General features: G+C 44.4%; 1 protein-coding gene across 1 annotated transcript in view; it reads left to right on the top strand.

Moving 5' to 3' along the window:
* si:ch211-225b11.4 (tRNA (32-2'-O)-methyltransferase regulator THADA) overlaps window positions 1-20,984 on the top strand; it is a 308,818-nt gene that overhangs the window by 110,524 nt on the left and 177,310 nt on the right. Inside the window, exons 13-16 of the mRNA XM_060843883.1 lie at window positions 2,205-2,314; window positions 4,955-5,115; window positions 9,879-10,045; window positions 18,227-18,409. Of these exons, the coding sequence (XP_060699866.1) occupies window positions 2,205-2,314; window positions 4,955-5,115; window positions 9,879-10,045; window positions 18,227-18,409 (621 nt within the window). The remainder of the gene's footprint in view (window positions 1-2,204; window positions 2,315-4,954; window positions 5,116-9,878; window positions 10,046-18,226; window positions 18,410-20,984) is intronic.

Genomic DNA, 20,984 nt, shown 5'->3' with positions numbered 1-20,984 from the left:
TGCACAATTTAATCATTCTACACTGCAGTCTCTTACCTCGCAGACTTTGCGCTACAAGTCTTCTGTCAATAAGGATGGTCCTGACCTTTCAGTTGCTTGCTATTTCAATGATTCTCCATGCTCTGAAGATAAGATTTCTGTCCAAGACCTGCTGCAGTGTTTCAGTGAAGCTCAATGCAAGTTGAAGGAACAACATCTAATCTTTCACTTAGGCAGGTTACATCCTTCAGGAACCAACGTTAAGTTCAGCAACATCAGAGAATTTGCAATATCCTCCATTTTAATTACAACCCACTCCCCATTCCATGTTTTGTTTGTGTCATTTTGGCTCTGCTCTCAGCAGAGAGATCCAGTTTCTCCTTTCCACATTTTCATTCGCACCTATTTGGCCTGTCACTCCATTAGCACTCACTTTGCCTTTTGCTGTGGGCACCCTCACAGCTGTTCTACTCTTCCTCTCCCCCCTGTTATAAAAGCACAATTTTCCAGCCTCTTTCAGTTTTGAAGAAGAGACATGTTGGTCTTGAAACTGTGTTTCATTCTCCACAGATGATGGCAAACCTGCTGAGTTTCTCCAGCATTTCAGATTCAGATTTTTTTAAACCCAGAAAGTATTTTCGCCTCGTGGAATCTGGAATCTGCCTCAGTAGGTAGATGAGAAAGATGATCTCACAACTTTAAAGAGTACTTAAAAGAGCAATTGTCATGCCATAACGTTCAAGGGAATGGACAAGTGGGATCAGTGTAGATTTAGATGAGGTTTTTTGTCAGTGCTGAAGGTCCTCTTCTGTACTGCATGGTTCTATGATTTCCAGATTGCACTGTTTTTTGCTTTTATTTCAATGCCACGGTTCAGGGAAATTTACCCCTGTCCCCTGCCACTATCTCTGTCTGAAACATCCTCTTCATAATCTCAGTGTCCTGTTCATCTTTGTGCTGAGCTTTCTGTCCATCAGCAAGCTCTATTTGCAACTATATGATACTGTCACCTCTGCCCAGTTCCAACTCACCTGCTGCTGAAACTGTTTGCTATGCTTTTGTTCCCTACGGACTCAACCAACTGGCATCCAGCTCTTCCTCTACAAGATCATTGCATCCAGAGTCCATCTGAGAACAACTCACATTCACCTATCTCCCGTCCTCTCACCAACATTCATTACTGAACGTTTCTGTATTTAATTTTTTTCATTGCCTCATCCCTTCTGACCTCATCAAATCCGTGAGTCCACTCCCCAGATCTCCGTCCCCTGATTTTGCTCCTTTTGTGCATCTTCCATCTCCTCTCCCTTGCTTCCCCCATCGCTTTTCCTTCACCCAGTAAAAACCACAGTTAAAGCTACTTCAGGAAACTCTCTGCCATGGATGCTGTCTGATCTGCTGTGATCTCCAGCAATTGTTGTTCTGAATCATCGAATCCCTATAGTGTAGAAACAGGCCCTTCAGCCCAACAAGTCCACACCTGCCCTCCGAAGCGTATCCCACCCAAACCTATTACCCTTCATTTAACCCTGACTAATGCACCTAATCTACACATCCCTGAACACTATGGACAATTTAGCATGGCCAATTCTCCTAACCTGCACATTAGAAAGGAAACCCATGTAGGGGAGAATGTGCAAACTCCATACAGCCAGTTGTCCGAGGCTGGAATTGAACCCAGGTCCCTGGTGCTGTGAGGCAGCAGTGCTAACCACTGAGCTACCATGCCATCCACTGTTCTCTGCTAGCCAGTCTGTTAGCTCTGCTGCCTCTGCATTTTAATGGCTGCCTTCAACTCATGCCTTTAGCCTTCTGGTCCTCCTAACATCTCCTCCTTTGCCTCAGAGTCTATTAGTTCCCTTGAGGCTTTGCTTTGGGAAAGTTTCTACATCAAACTGCTAACTCAGTGTAAGTATTTGTGAAATGCCAGATACATCATTCTTCAGTTTTCTATTAAAGCATGTATACTTCATCACAGATCTCATCCTCACTTTTTCATGAATTCTGTTCACCCATTTAATCTCCCACTGCACATTTTATGGCTATTGATTGATTGCCCATCCTTCAGTCCAAAATGAAAAGTACTTGAAAATGTGTTGGATAGTATGGGTGGATTGCATAGTGAATTATGTTCTTTGTGTCTGTATATTCAATGCCGTAACAAATATAATTCAGTACAGTCAAGGCCACTGATTCACAGCCTTATTATTGTCATTTTATGCCAGAGGACATGACTGAGTTATTGAACCTGGCGAGGCAAAGTGGGAGCTGGGATTTCTTCTCACAGTCCAACCTGCAGATCCTGGTGGGCTGCTTGATGGATGGAACAAATGAGGTGAGGCTTCAGTCTGGCTCAGTCACTAGAGAGTTTATTCCTGGTATGTCTGGCTCACTCATAGGGAATTTATTCCTGGTCAGTCTGCTTTAGCTACTGGGGAGGTTATTCCTGGTCAGCCTCGTTCAGAAACAGGGGAAGTTTATTCCTGGTGAGACTCGCTGAGTCTGGCACAGTCACTGGGTGAGTTTATTTCTGATGAGTTCAGTCAGTGATCAGTCTGGCTAAGCAACTGAGGATTTTATTCCTGATCAGTCTGGCTCAATCACTGGGAGGTTTATTCCATGTCAGTCTGGTTCAGTCCCTGCAGGTTTATTCTTGGTCAGTCTCGCTCAGTAGCAGTGAAGTTTATTCTGGTTAGTCTGGCACAGTCACTGGGTGAGTTTATTCCTGATGAGCTCAGTCACTGTGGCTTTATTCCAGGTGAGTCTGGCTTTGTCACTAGGTACTTTATTCCTGGTCAGTCTGGCTCAGCCATTGGGGTGTGCAATATTCTTGTCAGTTTAGCTCTGTTTATAACCTTTCAACCTTGGCAATATCCTTATAAATCTTTTCTGAACCATTCCAACTTTCACAACATCCTTCCTATAGCAGGGAGACCAGAGCTGCACACAGTATTCCAAACATGGCTGAACCAGTGTCCTGTACAGTCACAACCTGACCTCCCAACTCCCTATGCACTAACTAAAGGCTAGCATACCAAGCACCACCTTCACTATCCTATCCACCTGGAACATAACCTTCAAGGAAATATGAATCTGCACTGCAAGGTCTCTTTGTTCAGCAACACTCCCCAGGACCTCACTATTAACTGCATAAGACCTGCCCTGATTTGCCTTTCCAAAATGCAGTACCTCACATTTATCTAAATTATATTCCATCTGTTACCCCTCAGTCCATTGGCCCATCTGATCAAGATCCCATTGTACTTTGAGGTAACCTGCTTTGCTCTCCAATGTACCTTCAAGTTTGGTGTCATCTGCAAACTTACTAACTATATATCCTATGTTCATATCCAAATCATTTATATAAATGACAAAAAGTAGAGGACCCAGCATCAATCCTTGTGGCACTCCATTAGTCATAGGCCTCCAGTCTCAAAAGCATCCATCCACCACCATCCTCTGTCTTCTACATTTGAGCCAGTTCTGTATCCAAATGGCTAGTTTGCCATGTATTCCATGTGATCTAACCTTGCTAACTAGTCTACCATGAGGAACCTTACTGAATTCCTTAATGAAGTCCATATAGATCATGTTCACGGCTCTGCCCTCATCAATCCTCCTTGTTACTTCTTCAAGTTACTCAGTCAAGTCAGTGAGACATGATTTCCCACACACAAAGCCATGTAGACTATCCCTAATCAGTCCTTGCCTTTCCAAATGCATGTAAATCCTGTCCCTCAGGATTCCCTCCAACAGCTTGCCCACCACTGATGTCAGGCTCACCGTTCTGTAGTTCCCTGGCTTTTCCTTACTATAATTCTTAAATAGTGACACCATGTTAGCCAACCTCCTATCTTCTGGCACCTCACCTGTGGCTATCAATGATACAAGGGGTGGCACAGGGTCCCAGGTTCGATTCTAGCCTCGGGCAACTGTCTTTGTGGAGTTTGCACATTCTTCCCGTGTCTGCGTGGGTTTCCTCCGGGTGCTCCGGTTTCCTCCCACAGTCCAAAGATGTGCAGGTCGGGTGAATTGGCCATGCTAAATTGCCCATAGTGGTCGGTGCATTAGTCAGAGGGAAATGGGTCTGGGTGGGTTACTCTTCGGAGGATCAGTGTGGACTGGTTGGGCCAAAGGGCCTGTTTCCATATTGTAGGGAATCTAATCGAAAAAAGTATCTCAGCTAGGGGGCCAGCAACCACTTCCCTAGGTCCCCACAGAGTTCTAGGGTACACCTGATCAGTTCTGGGGATTTATCCACCTTTATGTATTTTAAGATGTCCAGCACTTCCTCTTCTGTGATATGGACATTTTTTCCCACATTCAGTATCTACTATATGCTTCTCCACTCTAAACACTGATGCTAAATATATGTTTAGTATGCTGCCCCCCCATCTCCTGCTTTTCATTACATAAAGTTTACACTCTACAGAGTTTTCACTTTTATGTTTTTCATCAGACTTAAGTCACTTTGGCAAGTACTAGTTTACTCATTAAACAGGAATAAATCATGGATTATCCCAACTGGTATTCTGATTCCAGAGCTATTCTGCATACATACTGCTGTGTCTTCCTGGTCAAGTTGCTTTAGATGGTGAGATAGATTTCAATGAATCCTCTCCAAGAATCCTCTCCAAGAGGTTAAAACTGACTTCTGGTGGGTTTTCAGCTCTCGTACCTTGCTAAACAGAATTGCAAAAAAGGAAGGACAGAGCAATGGTTTTTTTTGCTTTTCAGGCAGGTCAAATTCTCTGACAATGATTTTGAAATGTAATAGTCTACTCCAAGCAGGCTAGTGACCTGTAGGTGTTGTCAAGAACTGTGACTCCATTCCAGTTCCCTGCTCCTTACAGCTGTAACGTTGTTGCCTATGTTCTTCATAAAGTATTTGGATCACACCTGTTCATAACATTGCCCTCTGTTCCTGGTTCATGCTTTTACTGCCATTCTCCGATCAGTGTTGCTTCTGTTCCAGATCAGGGAACTGGCTGCCAAGCTGCTGGTGAACTACCTTCCCATGCTCCTACCCCAGCCCCTGGCTGGTGCTTTGTTTGAGCATGCTCTGAGGATGTTGTGCAGCCCCAGGGTGTCCCAGGCTGAGGCTGGAGCCCTAATGGTGAAAACAGTTCTTCAAAAGTTAGTATTAACATGACACAGTGAGTACCGGTGTATGTCATCACTTTTGTCAATGGGGAGAAGAGAAGTAGGGCATATTTGTTTCTGAATTGTTTAGCTTAGGGATGGGGGTGGGTGGGGAGCAGGGTGGTGTTGTTAACTGTTGGTAATAATTATAAAGTACAGAGCAGGTGCAGGAATTGAGCATTCAGCTTCTTAAGCCTCTCTCTGCCATTCAGTGTTCATTAATGTCCTTCAGGGAAGAAAATCGGCCTGGCTCACCTGATTTGGCCTACTTGTGACTCCAGATGCACAACAATAATTAACTCTCAATTGCACTTTGAAATGGCCGAGCAAGTCACTCAGCTGCATCAATCACTACAAAGTCTCAACAAGAAAATGAAACAGAAAGAACTACCTGGTACCTAGACCAGAAAAGGCAATGGCAGGGGTAGCCTTGTTGACCCTGCAAAGTCCTCCTTTTTAACATCTGAGGGCTAGTACCAAAATTGGAAGGGCTGTCTCACAGACTGGACAAGCAACAGCCTGACATAGTAACACTCACAAAATCGTACCTTACGGACAATGTCCCAGACCACCATTACTATCCCTGAATTTCCTACCCCATCAGCAGGATAGACCAGGCAAATGTGGCGGCAGAGTGGTATAGAATCAGGAGTGAATTGCCGAGGGAGTCCTCAGCATTGAAGCATCATGACATCAGGTGAAGATATGGGCAAGGACACGTCCTGCTGGTTACCATGTACCATCTTCCCTTTGTTGATGAATCAGGAACCTTCATGTTTAATAACCCTTGGAACTATCACTGACTGAGCTGTTCAAGAACTAGATGACATAGCTGCTAGACTGGGTCTGCAGAGGTGGTGAGGGAACCAACAGGAGGGAAAAACATCCTTGATCTTATCCTTATCAGTCTGCCCACTACAGATCCAGCTGTTTGTGACAATATTTGAAAGAGTGACCACCGCACAGTCCTTGTGGAGATGAAGTCTTGCCTTCATATTGAGAATAATACCTTCGTCCCACTGTGTAGCACTGTCACCATGCTAAATAGAACAGAATTCCAAAAGCAACTCAAAACTGCACATCCATGAAGCACTGTGGGCCATCAACAGCAGCACAATCGTACTCCACAATCAGCCAACACACGGTCATGTGTATCCCCAACTCAAACATTACCATCAAACCCAGGGAACAGCCCTGGTTCAATGGAGAGTGCAAGAGTGCATATCAGGAGCAGAATCAGGCATACCTCAGAATGGTGTCAGCCTGGTGAAGCTACCAAACAAGACTGCTTGTTGCCAAACAACATAAGCAGTAAACGATTGACAAATTAGTTAAGCGCTCCCTCAACCAATGGATCAGATCTAAGCTCTACAGTGCTGCCACATTCCGGTGTCAATGGTGGTGGACAAGTAAACAACTCACTGGAGGAGGTGGCTCCAAAATATCCCTATCCTCAATGATGAAAGAGCCCAGCACATCAGTGCAAAAGATAAGTCTGAAGCATTAACAGCAACCTTCAGCCAGAAGTGTTGAATGGATGATCCATCTCTGCCTCCTCCAGTGGTCCCTAGTATCACAGATGCCAGTCTGCTCTTATAGTCTATGTCTAATTAATAAAGTTGAGTACACTGTAGTACTGTAGCTCCTGTTCACTTGTTTTCTCTCTCTCTCTCTCTCTCTCATACACACACACACACACACACACACACACACAACTAAGCCTGCACTCCCAACTTCTCACTGACCTTTAGAGTTACACATTATCCTTCTAACAGTGTACAAATCTTTTAAACTGAGTGTATCGGAAAACTTTGAAATTGTTCCCTGCACACCAAGATCCAGATGTTTATCTACAGATGAAGATAAATTGATGGTAGTTCATATGGATTTCAGTGAAGCCTTTGACAAGGTCCCACATAGGAGACTTATCAAGAGGGCAAGTGCACTTGGGATACGGGATACTTGGATGAAGTGGATTCAAAATGGGCTCATGTAGAAACAGAAAGTGATGACAGAAGGCTGCTTTAATTCCTGATGAAGGGCTTGTGCCCGAAATGTCGAATTTCCTGTTCCTTGGATGCTGCCTGACCTGCTGCGCTTTTCCAGCAACACATTTTCAGCTCTCATCTCCAGCATCTGCAGACCTCACTTTCTCCTCCGCTTTAATGACTGGACAAAGTTAAAAATCACGCAACACCAGGTTATAGTTCAACAGGTTTATTTGAAAGTATACCCCAGTCTAACACCGGCACCTCTATGACATGGATGACTACTTAGGGTATTGGATTAATAAATTTGTGGATGACACAAACTTTGGTCAGGTGGTTAACAGTGAGGTTGCAAGTCTGGGCTACAAAAAGATATAAATGGTATGGTCAAGTGGGTAGAAGAGTGGTAGATGGAATTTAACCTTGAAATTACTGCTTTGGAAGAGCAAGGAAATATTCAATGAATGGCATGACACTAGGAAGTTCTTTGGAACAGAGGCACCTTGAAGTATTTGTCCATAGATTGTCTGAAGGCCGAACACCATGTGAGTAGGGTGGTGAAGGTGTCATTGAAGGTGAAGTGTGTTGTGATGCACAGGTCCAGAAGATTGATTGTTAAGGAATTCCTGCAATTCACACATAGGACGTGCAGATCTCCATGCATCTTAGAGCTCTGAAATCTTCCCCCATTTATGTAATATGCTTCCTTTTTATCATTGGGTGTGATTGTTTACATCCTTGGTGTGAAAGGAAGAGCTATTGTGGTTTTGAAACTTAATTCAGAGCAGGATTGGAGAGGTCTATATCGGAGTGGGCCAACCTTGATTTGAATTGAATTGAATTTATTGTCACGTGTACCAAGACACAGTGAAAAACTTTGTCTTGTGAGCAGTACAGGCTCAGAGTTAAGTGGCATAGTTAAGTGAATAATAAGTAAATAGCAGCAAAAACAAAATACAGGTACAGGCGAATGTTAAGAGTTTGTGAGTCCGTTCGGTATTCTAACAACAGTAGAGTAGAAACTGTTGCAAAACCAGCTGGTGCGTGTGTTCAGGCTTCTGTACCTTCTCCCCGATGGTAGAGGTTGTAGAAAAGCATTGCCAGGGTGGGATGGGTCTTTGAGAATGCTGGCGGCCTTTCATAGAACATAGAACATAGAATAATACAGCAGGCCCTTCGGCCCACGATGTTGTGCCGAACATTTGTCCTAGGTTAAACACCTATCCATGTACCTATCCAATTGCCGCTTAAAGATCACCAATGATTCTGACTCTGCCACTCACACGGGCAGCGCATTCCATGCCACCACCACACGCTGGGTAAAAGAACCTACCCCTGACATCCCCCCTATACCTTCCACCCTTCACCTAAAATTTATGTCCCCTTGTAACACTCTGTTGTACCTGTGGAAAAAGTCTCTGACTGTCTACTCTATCTATTCCCCTGATCATCTTATAAACCTCTATCAAGTCACCCCTCATCCTTCGCCGTTCCAATGAGAAAAGGCCTAGCACCCTCAACCTATCCTCATACGACCTATTCTCCATTCCAGGCAACATCCTGGTAAATCTTCTCTGCACCCTCTCCAAAGCTTCCACATCTTTCCTAAAGTGAGGCGACCAGAACTGCACACAGTACTCCAAATGTGGCCTAACCAAAGTCCTATACAGCTGCAACATCGCCTCACGACTCTTGAATTCAATCCCTTTCCTTGACACCGGGCCTGGTAGATGGATTCTATAGATGGGAGGTTGGCCTTTGTGATTGTTCACCACTCTTTGTAACCGTCTCCGATCTTGCCATACTGGGTAGTGATACATCCAGACAGAATGCTCTCAATGGTGCACCTATAAAAGTTGGCAAGGGTATTCACCATCATGCCACATGTCCTCAGCTGCCCGAGAAGAAGAGATGTTGTTGGGCCTTTTGTAATCGGTACGTCCACATGAAGAGTCCAAGAAAGCTTGTTGTGGATGACCACTCGCAGGAGCTTGATACTGTCCACTCATTCCACCTCTGTGTTGTTAGTGTGTAGGGGGACATGAGCAACATCCTGGCGAAAGTCAATAATGTGTTCCTTGGTTTTGCTGGCATTAAGAGCTAGGTTGTTCTCTGCACCATTTTTCCAGATCTTCCACCTCCCGACTATGGTGGTGTCATCAGCGAAGTTGTAAATGGCATTAGTCTGGTATTTGGCGATGCAGTCATGGGTATACAGTGAGTACAGTAAGGGACTGAGTACCAATCCCTTGGGGGGTCAGGAAACAGAGGATTCAGTTGCAGAGAGTGGGGCTTAGTCCGTGCAGAATTTAATTGTATTCATTATTCGCAATCTGAGAGAATAAGCATGAAACCTGTTAGAAGGACAAGCAGAATGCTGACTGTGGTATTTGGAACAGGAGATCAGGAAGTGTAATGTGGTAGTTGTAAGGGATTCAAAAATTAGGGAACAGTAGAGCATCCTTTCTAAGTAGGAACTGGAGCCCGAGAAAGGGACATCTCCAACCAGCTTGGAAGGATAGTAGAAAGGGACTGTCAGTCATTGTGATCTCCATTGGAATCAGCAGCATAAGGAAAAATAGATGTGAAATTCTGTTTGCACAATACCAGGAACTAGGAATTGAATTCAAGGGCAGGGCCTCAAAAGCTGTGAATTTCTTGATTGTGTTCAGCGGAGCCAGAATTAAGATAATTGATTTTTTTCAGACAATGCATCAGCCAGTCAGAAGGTATCTTCAATGTTGGTTTTGCCTATATCCTTCCTTCCAGGTCTGACGTTTCAGTTTTGCTGGGCGTGATTGCTCATGGGGAGGCCCCTGAAGATGTCTGCTCCCAACCGTTGATCTTTGTAACTTACCTACATCAGCAGTTGGAGGAGCATTATAGAGTGGCTCGTGCAGATTTGCTGCAAGCTGCAAAGACCAAGCCACTGCATGGTAAGGAGCTGCCTCGCACTGACCATTTGAATTGAATTGAATTAGTTTTATTGTCACATCTACTGAAATGAGTACAACGAACTGTTTACAAGTCACCGTTTATGGCACTATATTAGGTACAAGATGCCTAGGTACAGATTTCTCAGTTCACATTGATGCCCTGGGGTTGAAGTGTTCTGAGGCGGAAGATAAGGCGTTCTTCCTCCAGGCGTCTGGTGGTGAGGGAGCGGCGGTGAAGGAGGCCCAGGACCTCCATGTTCTCGGCAGAGTGGGAGGGGGAGTTGAAATGTTGGGCCACGGGACGGTGTGGTTGATTGTGCGGGTGTCCCGGAGATGTTCCCTAAAGCGCTCTGCTAGGAGGCGTCCAGTCTCCCCAATGAAGACGAGACCGCATCGAGAGCAACGAATACAATAAATGATATTAGTGGATGTGCAGGTAAAACTTTGATGGATGTGGAAGGCTCCTTTACGGCCTTGCATAGAGGTGAGGGAGGAGGTATGGGCGCAGGTTTTACAATTCCTGCAGTGGCAGGGGAAAGTGCCAGGATGGGAGGGTGGGTCGTAGGGGGGCGTGGACCTGACCAGGTAGTCACGGAGGGAACAGTCTTTGCGGAAGGCGGAAAGGGGTGGGGAGGGGAGGGAAATATATCCCTGGTGGTGGGGTCTTTTTGGAGGTGGTGGAAATGTCGGCGGATGATTTGGTTTATGCGAAGGTTTGTAGGGTGGAAGGTGAGCACCAGGGGCGTTCTGTCCTTGTTATGGTTGGAGGGGTGGGGTCTGAGGGCGGAGGTTCGGGATGTGGACGAGATGCGTTGGAGGGCATCTTTAACCACGTGGGAAGGGAAATTGCGGTCTCTAAAGAAGGAGGCCATTTGGTGTTGTCTATGGTGGAAGTGGTCCTCCTGGGAGCAGATACGGCGGAGGCGGAGGAATTGGGAATACGGGATGGCATTTTTGCAGGAGGTAGGGTGGGAAGAGGTGTAATCCAGGTAGCTGTGGGAGTCGGTGAGTTTGTAAAAAATGTCAGTGTCAAGTCGGTCGTCATTAATGGAGATGGAGAGGTCCAGGAAGGGGAGGGAGCTGTCAGAGATGGTCCAGGTAAATGTAAGGTCAGGGTGGAATGTGTTGGTGAAGTTGATGAATTGCTCAACCTCCTCGCGGGAGCACGAGGTGGCGCCAATGCAGTCATCATTGTAACGGAGGGAGAGGTGGGGAGTGGTGCCAGTGTAATTACGGAAGATCAACTGTTCTACGTAGCCAACAAAGAGACAGGCAGAGCTGGGGCCCATATGTGTGCCCATGGCTACCCCGTTGGTCTGGAGGAAGTGGGAGGATTCAAAGGAGAAATTGTTAAGGATGAGTTCAACCAATCGAATGAGAGTGTCGGTGGAAGGGTACTGTTGGGGACATCTGGAGAGGAAGAAATGGAGGGCTTGGAGGCCCTGGTCATGGCGGATGGAGGTGTAGAGGGATTGGATATCCATGGTGAAGATGAGGCGTTAGGGGCCGAGGAAATGGAAGTCTCGGAGGAGGTGGAGGACGTGGGTGGTGTCTCGAACGTATGTGGGGAGTTCCTGGACTAGGGGGGATAAGACAGTGTTGAGGTAGGTAGAGATGAGTTCAGTGGGGCAGGAGCATGCTAAGACAATGGGTCGGCCAGGGTGGTCAGGCTTGTGGATCTTGGGAAGGAGGTAGAACCGGGCAGTGTGGGGTTCCCGGGCTATGAGGTTGGAAACTGTGGTTGGGAGATCTCCTGAGGTGATGAGGTTCTGTATGGTCTGGGAGATGGTGGTTTGGATACGGCCACACCTGGAATACTGCATACAGTTCTGGTCACCACATTAAAAGAAGGATGTGGTAGCTTTGGAAAGGGTTCAGAGGAGATTTATCAGGATGTTGCCTGGTATGGGAGGAAGGTCTTACAAGAAAAGGCTGAGGAACTTGAGGTTGTTTTTAGTGGAGAGAAGAAGATTGAGAGATGACTTAATTAAGACGTATAAGGTAATCAGAGGGTTAGATAAAGTGGAGAGTGAAAGCCTTTTTCCTCAGATGGTGATGGTTAATACGATGGGACATAGCTTTAAATTAAACGTTGATAGATTTAGGATAGATATTGGGGTAGTTTCTTTACTCGGAGAGTAGTATGGGCGTGGGACGGCCTGCCTGCAACAGTAGTAGACTTGCTAATGTTAAGGGCATTTAACTGGGCATTGGACATACATATGGATAATAATGGAACGCTGTAGGTTAGATGGGCATCAGATTAATTTCACAGGTCAGTGCAACGTCAAGGGCCGAAGGGCCTGTACTGTGCTGTAATGTTCTATGTTGTATGACTTTGTGCCATAACACTCTGCGGGACGCTATGATTGACTGTTTAAATCCTGCCCTGGTTTGACCCACCAAAATGCAACGCCTTGTATTTATCTAAATTAAACTCCATCTGCTATTCCTCAGCTCACTGGCCCAGTTAATCAAGGTCTCGTTGCATTCCCAGATTACCTTCTTCACTGTCCCCTATACCACCAATCGGGGTGTCATCTGCAAATTTACTACCGTACCTCCTAAATTCTCATCCAAATCATTTATATAAGTCATGAATAACAGTGGACCCAGCACTGATCCCTGTGGCACACTGCTGATCACAGGCCTGCAGTCTGAAAAACAACCCTTTGCTATCTTCTACCATCAAGCTAACTTTGTATCCAATTGGCTAGCTCTCTCTGGATCTGGAGAGATTTAACCTTACTCAACAACCTACCGTGTGGTACCTTGTTCAAAGCCTTGGTAAAGTCCATGTAAACAATGTATACTACACTGCCCTCATATACTTTCCTGGTCACCCTATAAAAAATTTCAAAAATTCATGAGACATGATTTTCCACACACAAAGCCATGCTGACTATCCCAAATGAGACCTTGCCTCTCCAAATGCCTGTAGATCTGGTCCCTCATCATCCCATCTAACAAGTTACTCTCCATAGACATTAGACTCACTGGTCTGTAGTTCCCAGGCGTTTCCCTGCAGCCTTTCTTAAATAATGGCGCAACATTAGTCACCCTCCAACCTGCAGGCACTTCACCCTGTGGCTGTTAATGACACAAATATCTTCTCTAGAGGCCCAGCAATTCCCTCCCTAGCCTCCCACAAAGTCTTGGGATATGCATCATCAGGTCCCGGGGATTTATCTACCTTAATACATTTTAAGACTTCTAGCACCTCCTCTTCTGTAATGTGGACTGTCTTCAAGACATCACTATTTATCTCCCCAAGTTCCTCAGCATCCATGCCTTTCTCAACGGTAAATACTGAAGAGAAATATTCATTTACGATCTCACCCTGTCTTGTAGCTCCGCATATCGACAACCTTGTTGATCTTTAAGAGGCTGTATTCTCTCCCTAGTTACTCTTTTGCATTTGATGTACTCGCAGAATCTTTTTGAATTTTCCTTTACCTTATCTGCCTAAGCCATCTCATGTCCTCTTTTAAGGTCCTGATTTCTCTCTTAAGTGTACTCTGATACCCTCTATGTTCCTCAAGGAATTCTCCTGATCCCAGCTGCCTTTGCAAGTCATATGCCTTCTCCTTTTTCATGACCAGGGATTAAGTAGCTCTAGTAATCCAGCATTCCCTACACCTGCCAGCCTTATCCTTCACTCTAACAGGAACATGCTGGCCCTGAATCCTCATTAACTCACTTTTAAAAGCCGCCCGTTTACCAGATGTCTATTTGTCTGCAAACAGCTTCCCCCCAGTCAACTTTTGGAAGTTCCTGTCTAAGATCATCAACATTGGCCTTGCCCCAGTTTAGAACTTTAACTTATAGGCCACACCGATTCTTTCCCATAACTATTTTAAAACTAATGGAACTATGGTCCCTTGTCCTGAAGTGCTCCCCCACTAATACTTCCGTCACTTGTGGCGGCACGGTGGCACAGTGGTTAGCACTGCTTCCTCACAGCGCCTGAGACCCGGGTTCAATTCCCGACTCAGGCGACTGACTGTGTGGAGTTTGCACGTCCTCCCCGTGTCTGCGTGGGTTTCCTCCGGGTGCTCCGGTTTCCTCCCACAGTCCAAGGATGTGCGGGTCAGGTGAATTGGCCATGCTAAATTGCCCGTAGTGTTAGGTAAGGGGTAAATGTCGGGGTATGGTTGGGTTGCGCTTCAGAGGGTCGGTGTGGACTTGTTGGGCCGAAGGGCCTGTTTCCACACTGTAAGTAATCTAATCTAATCTTGTAGTGCCTGATTTCCCAAGAGGTCAAGTTTTGCCCCTTCTGACATAAGGCCATTTACATACTGCATGAGAAATTCTTCCTGAAGACACTTAACAAATTTCTTTCCATCTAAGCCCTTAATACTATGGTAGTCCCAGTCATTGTTAGGAAAGTTAAAGCCTTCTACTATTACAATCCTAATATTCTTGCAGCTATAACACCATTAGACATAAGACCATTCAGCCCATTGGGTCTTCTCCAGCATTCGATCATGGCTGATAAGTTTCTCAACCCCATTCTTCTGCTTTCTCCTGTAACCCTTGATACTCAAGAATCTATCTCAGTTGTACATAAATTCAGTGACCTGCCCTGTACAGCCTTCTGTGGCAATTGATTCCCCACTCTCTAGCTGAAGAAGTTTCTTCTTATGTCTGTTCTAAAAGGTCTTCCCTTTACTCTAAGGCTATGCCTTTGGATCCTAATCTCTCTCCCAATGAATCATCTTCCCACCATCTACTCTGTCCAGGTCATTCAGTATTCTGTATGTTTTGATTAGATCGCCCCTCACCCTTCTAAACTCCATAGAGTATAAACCCTGAATCCTCAAATGTTCCTCATATGTTAAGCTTAAAATTCCTGGGACCATTCTCGGTGAACGTCCTGTGAACATGCCCCAGGGCCAGTACGTCCTTCCTGAGATATGGGGCCCAAAACTGTGTACAATACTGCAGATGTTGTCTGTTCAGAGCCTTAATAGAGCCTCAGATGTACATCCCTGCTTTTACTTTCAAGTAAATGAATGTCATCAAAATAAATGCCACCATTGCATTTGCTTTCCTAACTAGTGACTCAACCTGCAAGCTTACCTTGAGAAAATCCAGGCAAGTAGGCAGTATTCTGTCATACTCCAGACATGTGCCATGTAAGTGATGGCTAAGTTTTAGAGAGATAGGAGGTGAATTACATGCAGAATTTCCAGCCTGTGACCTGTTCTGGTAGCCACAGTATTTATATGGCTGACCCATTCTGATCAGTGGTGTTATATATGGTTGACCGGGGACAGACTGCCAAATCAATTCAGCCTCCCTACCTCTGTATTTGCAACACAGTCAAATTAAAATCTTCAAAGACCCTAAACATTCACCCCAAGGGCTCCTCAACACACCCTTTGTATAACCAATCTCAAGAAAACATTGTGAATGATTGATACCAGACACCAGGTCTAGCTTACTATTAATTAGCAATACAGTAATGTTATCGAAGCAAGTTAAACATTTAAAAAGCATCTGGATGGATACCTAGTCAGTATAGATGAGTTGGTCTGTTTCTGAGCTGTATAACTCTGTGACTCTATAACAAAGGAATCTAATCAATATGATTAAAATTGGTAACCTTTGTTTTTAGCCCCCTTCACACAAAAACCCAACAAGATAAACACTATTAAAAAGATGCATGTTAACAAAGGGAAAATAACAAGCCTAGCCAGACTCCTGAAGCAGTTTCCACAATGCAATGCTTCATAAACAATAGCATTATCTCTTGACTGATTTTATGAAGACATTGATCATTGCCACCCGTTTCAATTCAGTCTGAAGATTCAGTAATAGTTATTATTTAGTTTCTACTCTAACCTTCCAATAGATTACAATGGGAGTTTGAGCAGTGAGCTTTCAAATCTTCATAATGACAACCAAGAACCAAAATGCTGCTTTCAGAAATTCCCAGTTCAAAACAACTCAAAAGACTCCAGCCCCTCTGTTTAACCATCATGTTCCCCATGAGACTTGCTGGCACCATTTCAGAGCAAATTACTGCAGATGCTGGAACCTGTACTAAAAACAACAAATGCTGGAGATCACAGTGGGCTAGACAGCATCCACGGACAGCAAGTTAACGTTTCAAGTCGAGCTGACTCCTCATCACTTCCCAGGTACTGACTTCATTTGTGGCCAACTGTCTGCTATAAGCACACTGCCACCACAGAGTTGAAGAGTCAATAAAGGTCTTTGATGATTCAACCTTCAGAGGTGGGTTCAAAAACAAACAGGCACAGATGAATTGAAGGGTCTGTTTCCGTGCTGTATGACTCTCTGACAAGCTGCTGTCCAAAGCTGCCCTTTCAACTGTCATCTCATGGTTCACAGCACCAAGTGAAAAATTTAGAATTCATGTAACACTAATGATTGTTGAGATGAGATGTTTAGGTTACCTCTTGTTCGAAATGGTCATTGCTTGATTCTTGTGACACACAGTATTTCCTTGTCACTTAACAACCGAGGCCTGCATGTTGTCCTGGTCTTGGTACCTATGAACATGGACTGCTTCAGTACCTGAGGACTCGCAAATGATGTTGAACATTATTTACTGATGGCTGCACGAATAGGCTAACCAGGGAAGTTAAGGCTAGCATTAACTTGAAAGATAACACACAATTTGGCAAAGATTGGGAAAGTTTTAAAAACCATCAGAATAAAACAAGTAAAAACAGGGGGAGAAAATAAGCGTTGAGAGTGAACGTGCAAGTACTAACAAAATGGACAGCAAGAGCATCTTTAAATATATAAAAAAGAAGAGAGAGGTCAAAGTGAACATAAGCCCCTTGGAGAACAAGGCATGGGAAATGATAATGGGGAACCAGGAAATATCAGACGAGTTGAATATATACTTTGCATCAGTCTTCACAGTAGAAGATACTAATAGTATTCCAAAATTGCTAAATAGTAAGGAGCATAAGGAGGAGAGGAAATAAATAGAAAACTATCACTAGAAGAAAAAGTGCTGGGAAACTAATGAGGCTAAAATTGGATAAGTCCCCTTGGACCGGGGGATACATTGTAGGATATTAAAGGAAGTAGCTACAGAGATATTAGATGCACTGGTAGTAATCTTCCAAGAATGAGGTGTTGAGGATGACACGAAGAGTCTGCAGAGAGATGTAGACAAGTTAATTGACAAATGGAATATAGTTTGGGAAATTGGAGGTTATGTACTTTAGCATGAGGAATGGAGGAACCAAATATTATTAAAATAGAGAAAGACTGCAGTCAGCTGCAAGACTGGTGGTCCTTGTGCATGAATCTCAAAAAAGCTAACATACAGGTTCAGCAAATAATAGGAAGGGCAAATGGCAAGTTGGCTTTCATTTCAAAGGGAATAGGAGTATAAAAATAGGGAAGTCGTTAGAAGTTGTACTCATTATGGTTTGGGACATTAAGAAGAGACTGATATGTGTTCTTGATAAGTATGGTGGCCTGTCACTTTGCCAGTCTAATCATGTGATGGCATCATCGAATATTTTGCAAGGCTAGATCAATGCCTTATGCAATCAGATCAAACCGTAAACAGATCTGAGCTTATCGAAAACTCTGTTGACCTTAATGTAGCATGCATCACATTCTATTTCCCCTTAACACTCACAAACTACATTAGTCCCTAGGAAAGCAACACCCTCAATTTTGAATTTCTCATAAAGCCTCGATGGCTTTATCCCTGTCTTTCTGTACAATTATCTCCAGTTGCACAACCTTCTGAAATATTAATGTTCTTTTAATTGTGGCCTTTCATGCATTCCCAATTCCTCCAAAATTGGCACCTGTGCTTTCAGCTGCCGAGGCTCCAAATTTTGGAATTCCTTCCCTAAACTGCTTTGCTTCTTTAAGATGTTCCTAAGATCCCACTTCTTTCATTTGATTTAATATTTCCAAAGGACACTTGACATTAAGTACAATTTCACAATTCTTATGTGAAATTTCTTAACAACACACAAAAGATGTTATATAAACGCAAGTTATTGTTGGGAAGTGGTGTTACAAATTCTACTCTATCACATTTGACCAAAAATTTAGTCCGCATGAAAAGTATTGTTACCAAATCTAACTAACCAAGGTGCTCAGTTATAATCTGTGAAGTGTGAAGGCAAAGTGGCTTCAGTTTGAATTGTACATGGTTATTTACTGTACTTGTAGGTTTGATAATAGCACTGAGGAAATGTTTGACAGAGGTATCGGAGACCCGGAGTTCATTGTGGCAGCAATCTTTCAGAACAAGGTGGAGGCTATTCATCAGTCAGCTGATGGACACCCTGAGTAATATTAGCCACTTTCTTCTCGATACTTTGTCTGGGGCCCAATTCTCTTGTCGGAGGCAAGGTAAGAATTATGATACTATTTTAATTGTAAGATTTCCTCCACGTGGTAAAGTTGTGTCGGCAAAGATGGGCAGATATTACCTTGGGGACTGAAATGAGAAAATAGCTGTTTTTACAATAAAAGGATTGCTGGATGTTTTGAAAGCAACTAACCTGACGCTTATTGCAAGCGGCTTGTTGGAGCAGTGTTTGACATGTGTTTGCAAATGAATCAGAGAATCCCTACAGTGCGGAAATAGGCCCTTTGGCCCAACAAGTCCACACCAACCCTCCGAAGACTAACCCACCCAGACCCATTCCCCTATCCTATATTTATCCTTGATTAATGCACCTAACCTACACATCCCTGAACACTATGGGCAATTTAGCACAGACAATTCACCTAATTTGCACATCTTTGGATTGTGGGAAGAAACCAGAGCACCCGGAGGAAACCCACGCAGACACGAGGAGAATGTGCAGACTCCACACAGATAGTTGCCAGAGGCTGGAATCAAACCTGGGTCCCTAGGAATTGGAGGCAGCAGTGCTAACCACTGAGTCACCATGCCGCCTCTTAACTGCCAGAGCATTAAGGGCAGTTAAGAAAACATATTTTCAGCTCTGATCTCCAGCATCTACAGTCCTCACTTTCTTCCCGGCAGGAATAGGGAACCCTGGATGATAGCTGAAAAATGTGTTGCTGGAAAAGCGCAGCAGGTCAGGCAGCATCAAAGGAGCAGGAGAATCGATGTTTCGGGCATAAGCCCTTCTTCAGGAATCCAACCTTGGATGATAACAGATATTGAGGCTTTGACCAGAGGGAAAAAGGTGGTATAGCTCAGCTACAGGCACTTGGGATCAAGGGAACCTTGTTTTTAGGGGATACAGGAGTTTACTGAAGATGGAAATCAGGAGGGCAAAAGGGGGGCACGAGATAGCCTTGACTGAGAAGATTAGGGTGAATCCAAAGAGGTTCTTTAAATATATTAAAGGAAAAAGAACAACTAGAGACAGAATAGGACCTCTCAAGGCCAAAGTGAACATGTATGTGTGAAACCGCAGGAAATGGGCGAGGTCCCCAATGAATATTTCTCCTCTGTGCTTACCATGGAGAAAGATGTGAAGACTTGGGAACTTGGGGAAGTTAGTGATGATATCTTGGGGACAGTCTATATCACAGTAGAGGAAGTGTTGGATGTGTTAGAATGTATGAAAGTGGATAAGTCTCCTGGTCCTGACCACATAGATCTAAGAACACTGCAAGAGGCCAGAGAAGAAATTGTGGGTGCCTTGGCTGATATCATTGCATCATCGTGAGCCATGGGTGAGATCTTGGAAGACTGGAGGATAGCAAATGTTGTGCCCTTATTCAGGAAGGGCTACAAAGAAAGACCTGGAACTATAGACCAGTAAGCCTAACATCGGTGGTAGGTAAGTTACTTGAGAAGATTCTGAGAGATAAGGTATACAAGCATTTGGAAAGACAGGGTTTGATGAGGAATAGTCAGCATGGCTATGTGAGTGGGAGATGCTGCCTCACAAATTTGTTAGAGCTCTTTGATGAAGTGACCAGGAAGGTTGACAAGGGCATGGGGTATACGTTGTCAATATGAATTTCAGTAAGGCCTTTGATAAGGTTCCACATGGGAGGCTGCTCTGGATGGTTAGATCGCGTGGAACCCAGTGGGAAATGACAAATTGGATACACAATTGACTTGATGGTAGGACGCAGAGGGTAATAGTGGAAGGATGCTTGTCGGACTGGAGGCCTGTGACTGGTGGAGTGTCTCAGGGGCCGATGCTGGACCCATTGCTGTATGTTATCTATCTCAATGATTTGGGTGAGAATGTACAAGGCATGATTAGTAAGTTTGCAGATGACACTAAAATAGACATGGACAGTGAGAAAGGGTCTGAGTTATAGGGAGAGGCCGGACAAGCTAGGAGACTGAGGGTGATCTTATAGAAGTGTATAACATCATGAGAGGTGTGGATCGGGTGAATGTATTCAGTCCTTTTCCCAGGGCTGGGGAATCATGGACCAGAGGGCATCAAAGGGGAAAGAATAAAAGGGAGCCTGAAAACCTTCTTTTACACAGCGGGTGGTATGCATATGGAATAAGCTGCCAGCGGAAGTGGTTGAGGTATTAACTACACTTAAAAGATATTTGGACAAATACATGGATAGGAAAGGTTCAGAAAGATATGGGCCAAGTGCAGGGAAATGGGGTTTGCATTGATGGACATTTTGGTCAGCATGGACCAGTTTGGCCAAAAGGCCTGTCTCTGTGCTGTAGGACTCAGACTCTAAACAGAGCCAAGGGATTGTGTACAGATAAAAGTTTGGTCGGTCCAGTTGATCAAGCTGATTGCTTTGTAGGCTAATGACGATTACCAATGACAACAGCCTTCTGCCTGCCTAACTAGACGATTGTTCTCAGGTAGCTGAACAGCTTGTGGCTATGAACAAGATACAGAGAAGCTTTTCCAGACTCTATCAGCTCAAAAAATCTCATTAGCAGTTGCTGTAAGCTGTGGCTTTAATTAATAAGTCAGAGACCTTTAATAAGTGAACCTGCCACCATGTGCCTCTT

This window comes from Hemiscyllium ocellatum, chromosome 24 (assembly GCF_020745735.1).
Source record: "Hemiscyllium ocellatum isolate sHemOce1 chromosome 24, sHemOce1.pat.X.cur, whole genome shotgun sequence".
Classification (NCBI taxonomy): Eukaryota; Metazoa; Chordata; class Chondrichthyes; order Orectolobiformes; family Hemiscylliidae; genus Hemiscyllium; species Hemiscyllium ocellatum.
This window is presented reverse-complemented; position numbering and strand designations above follow the sequence as displayed.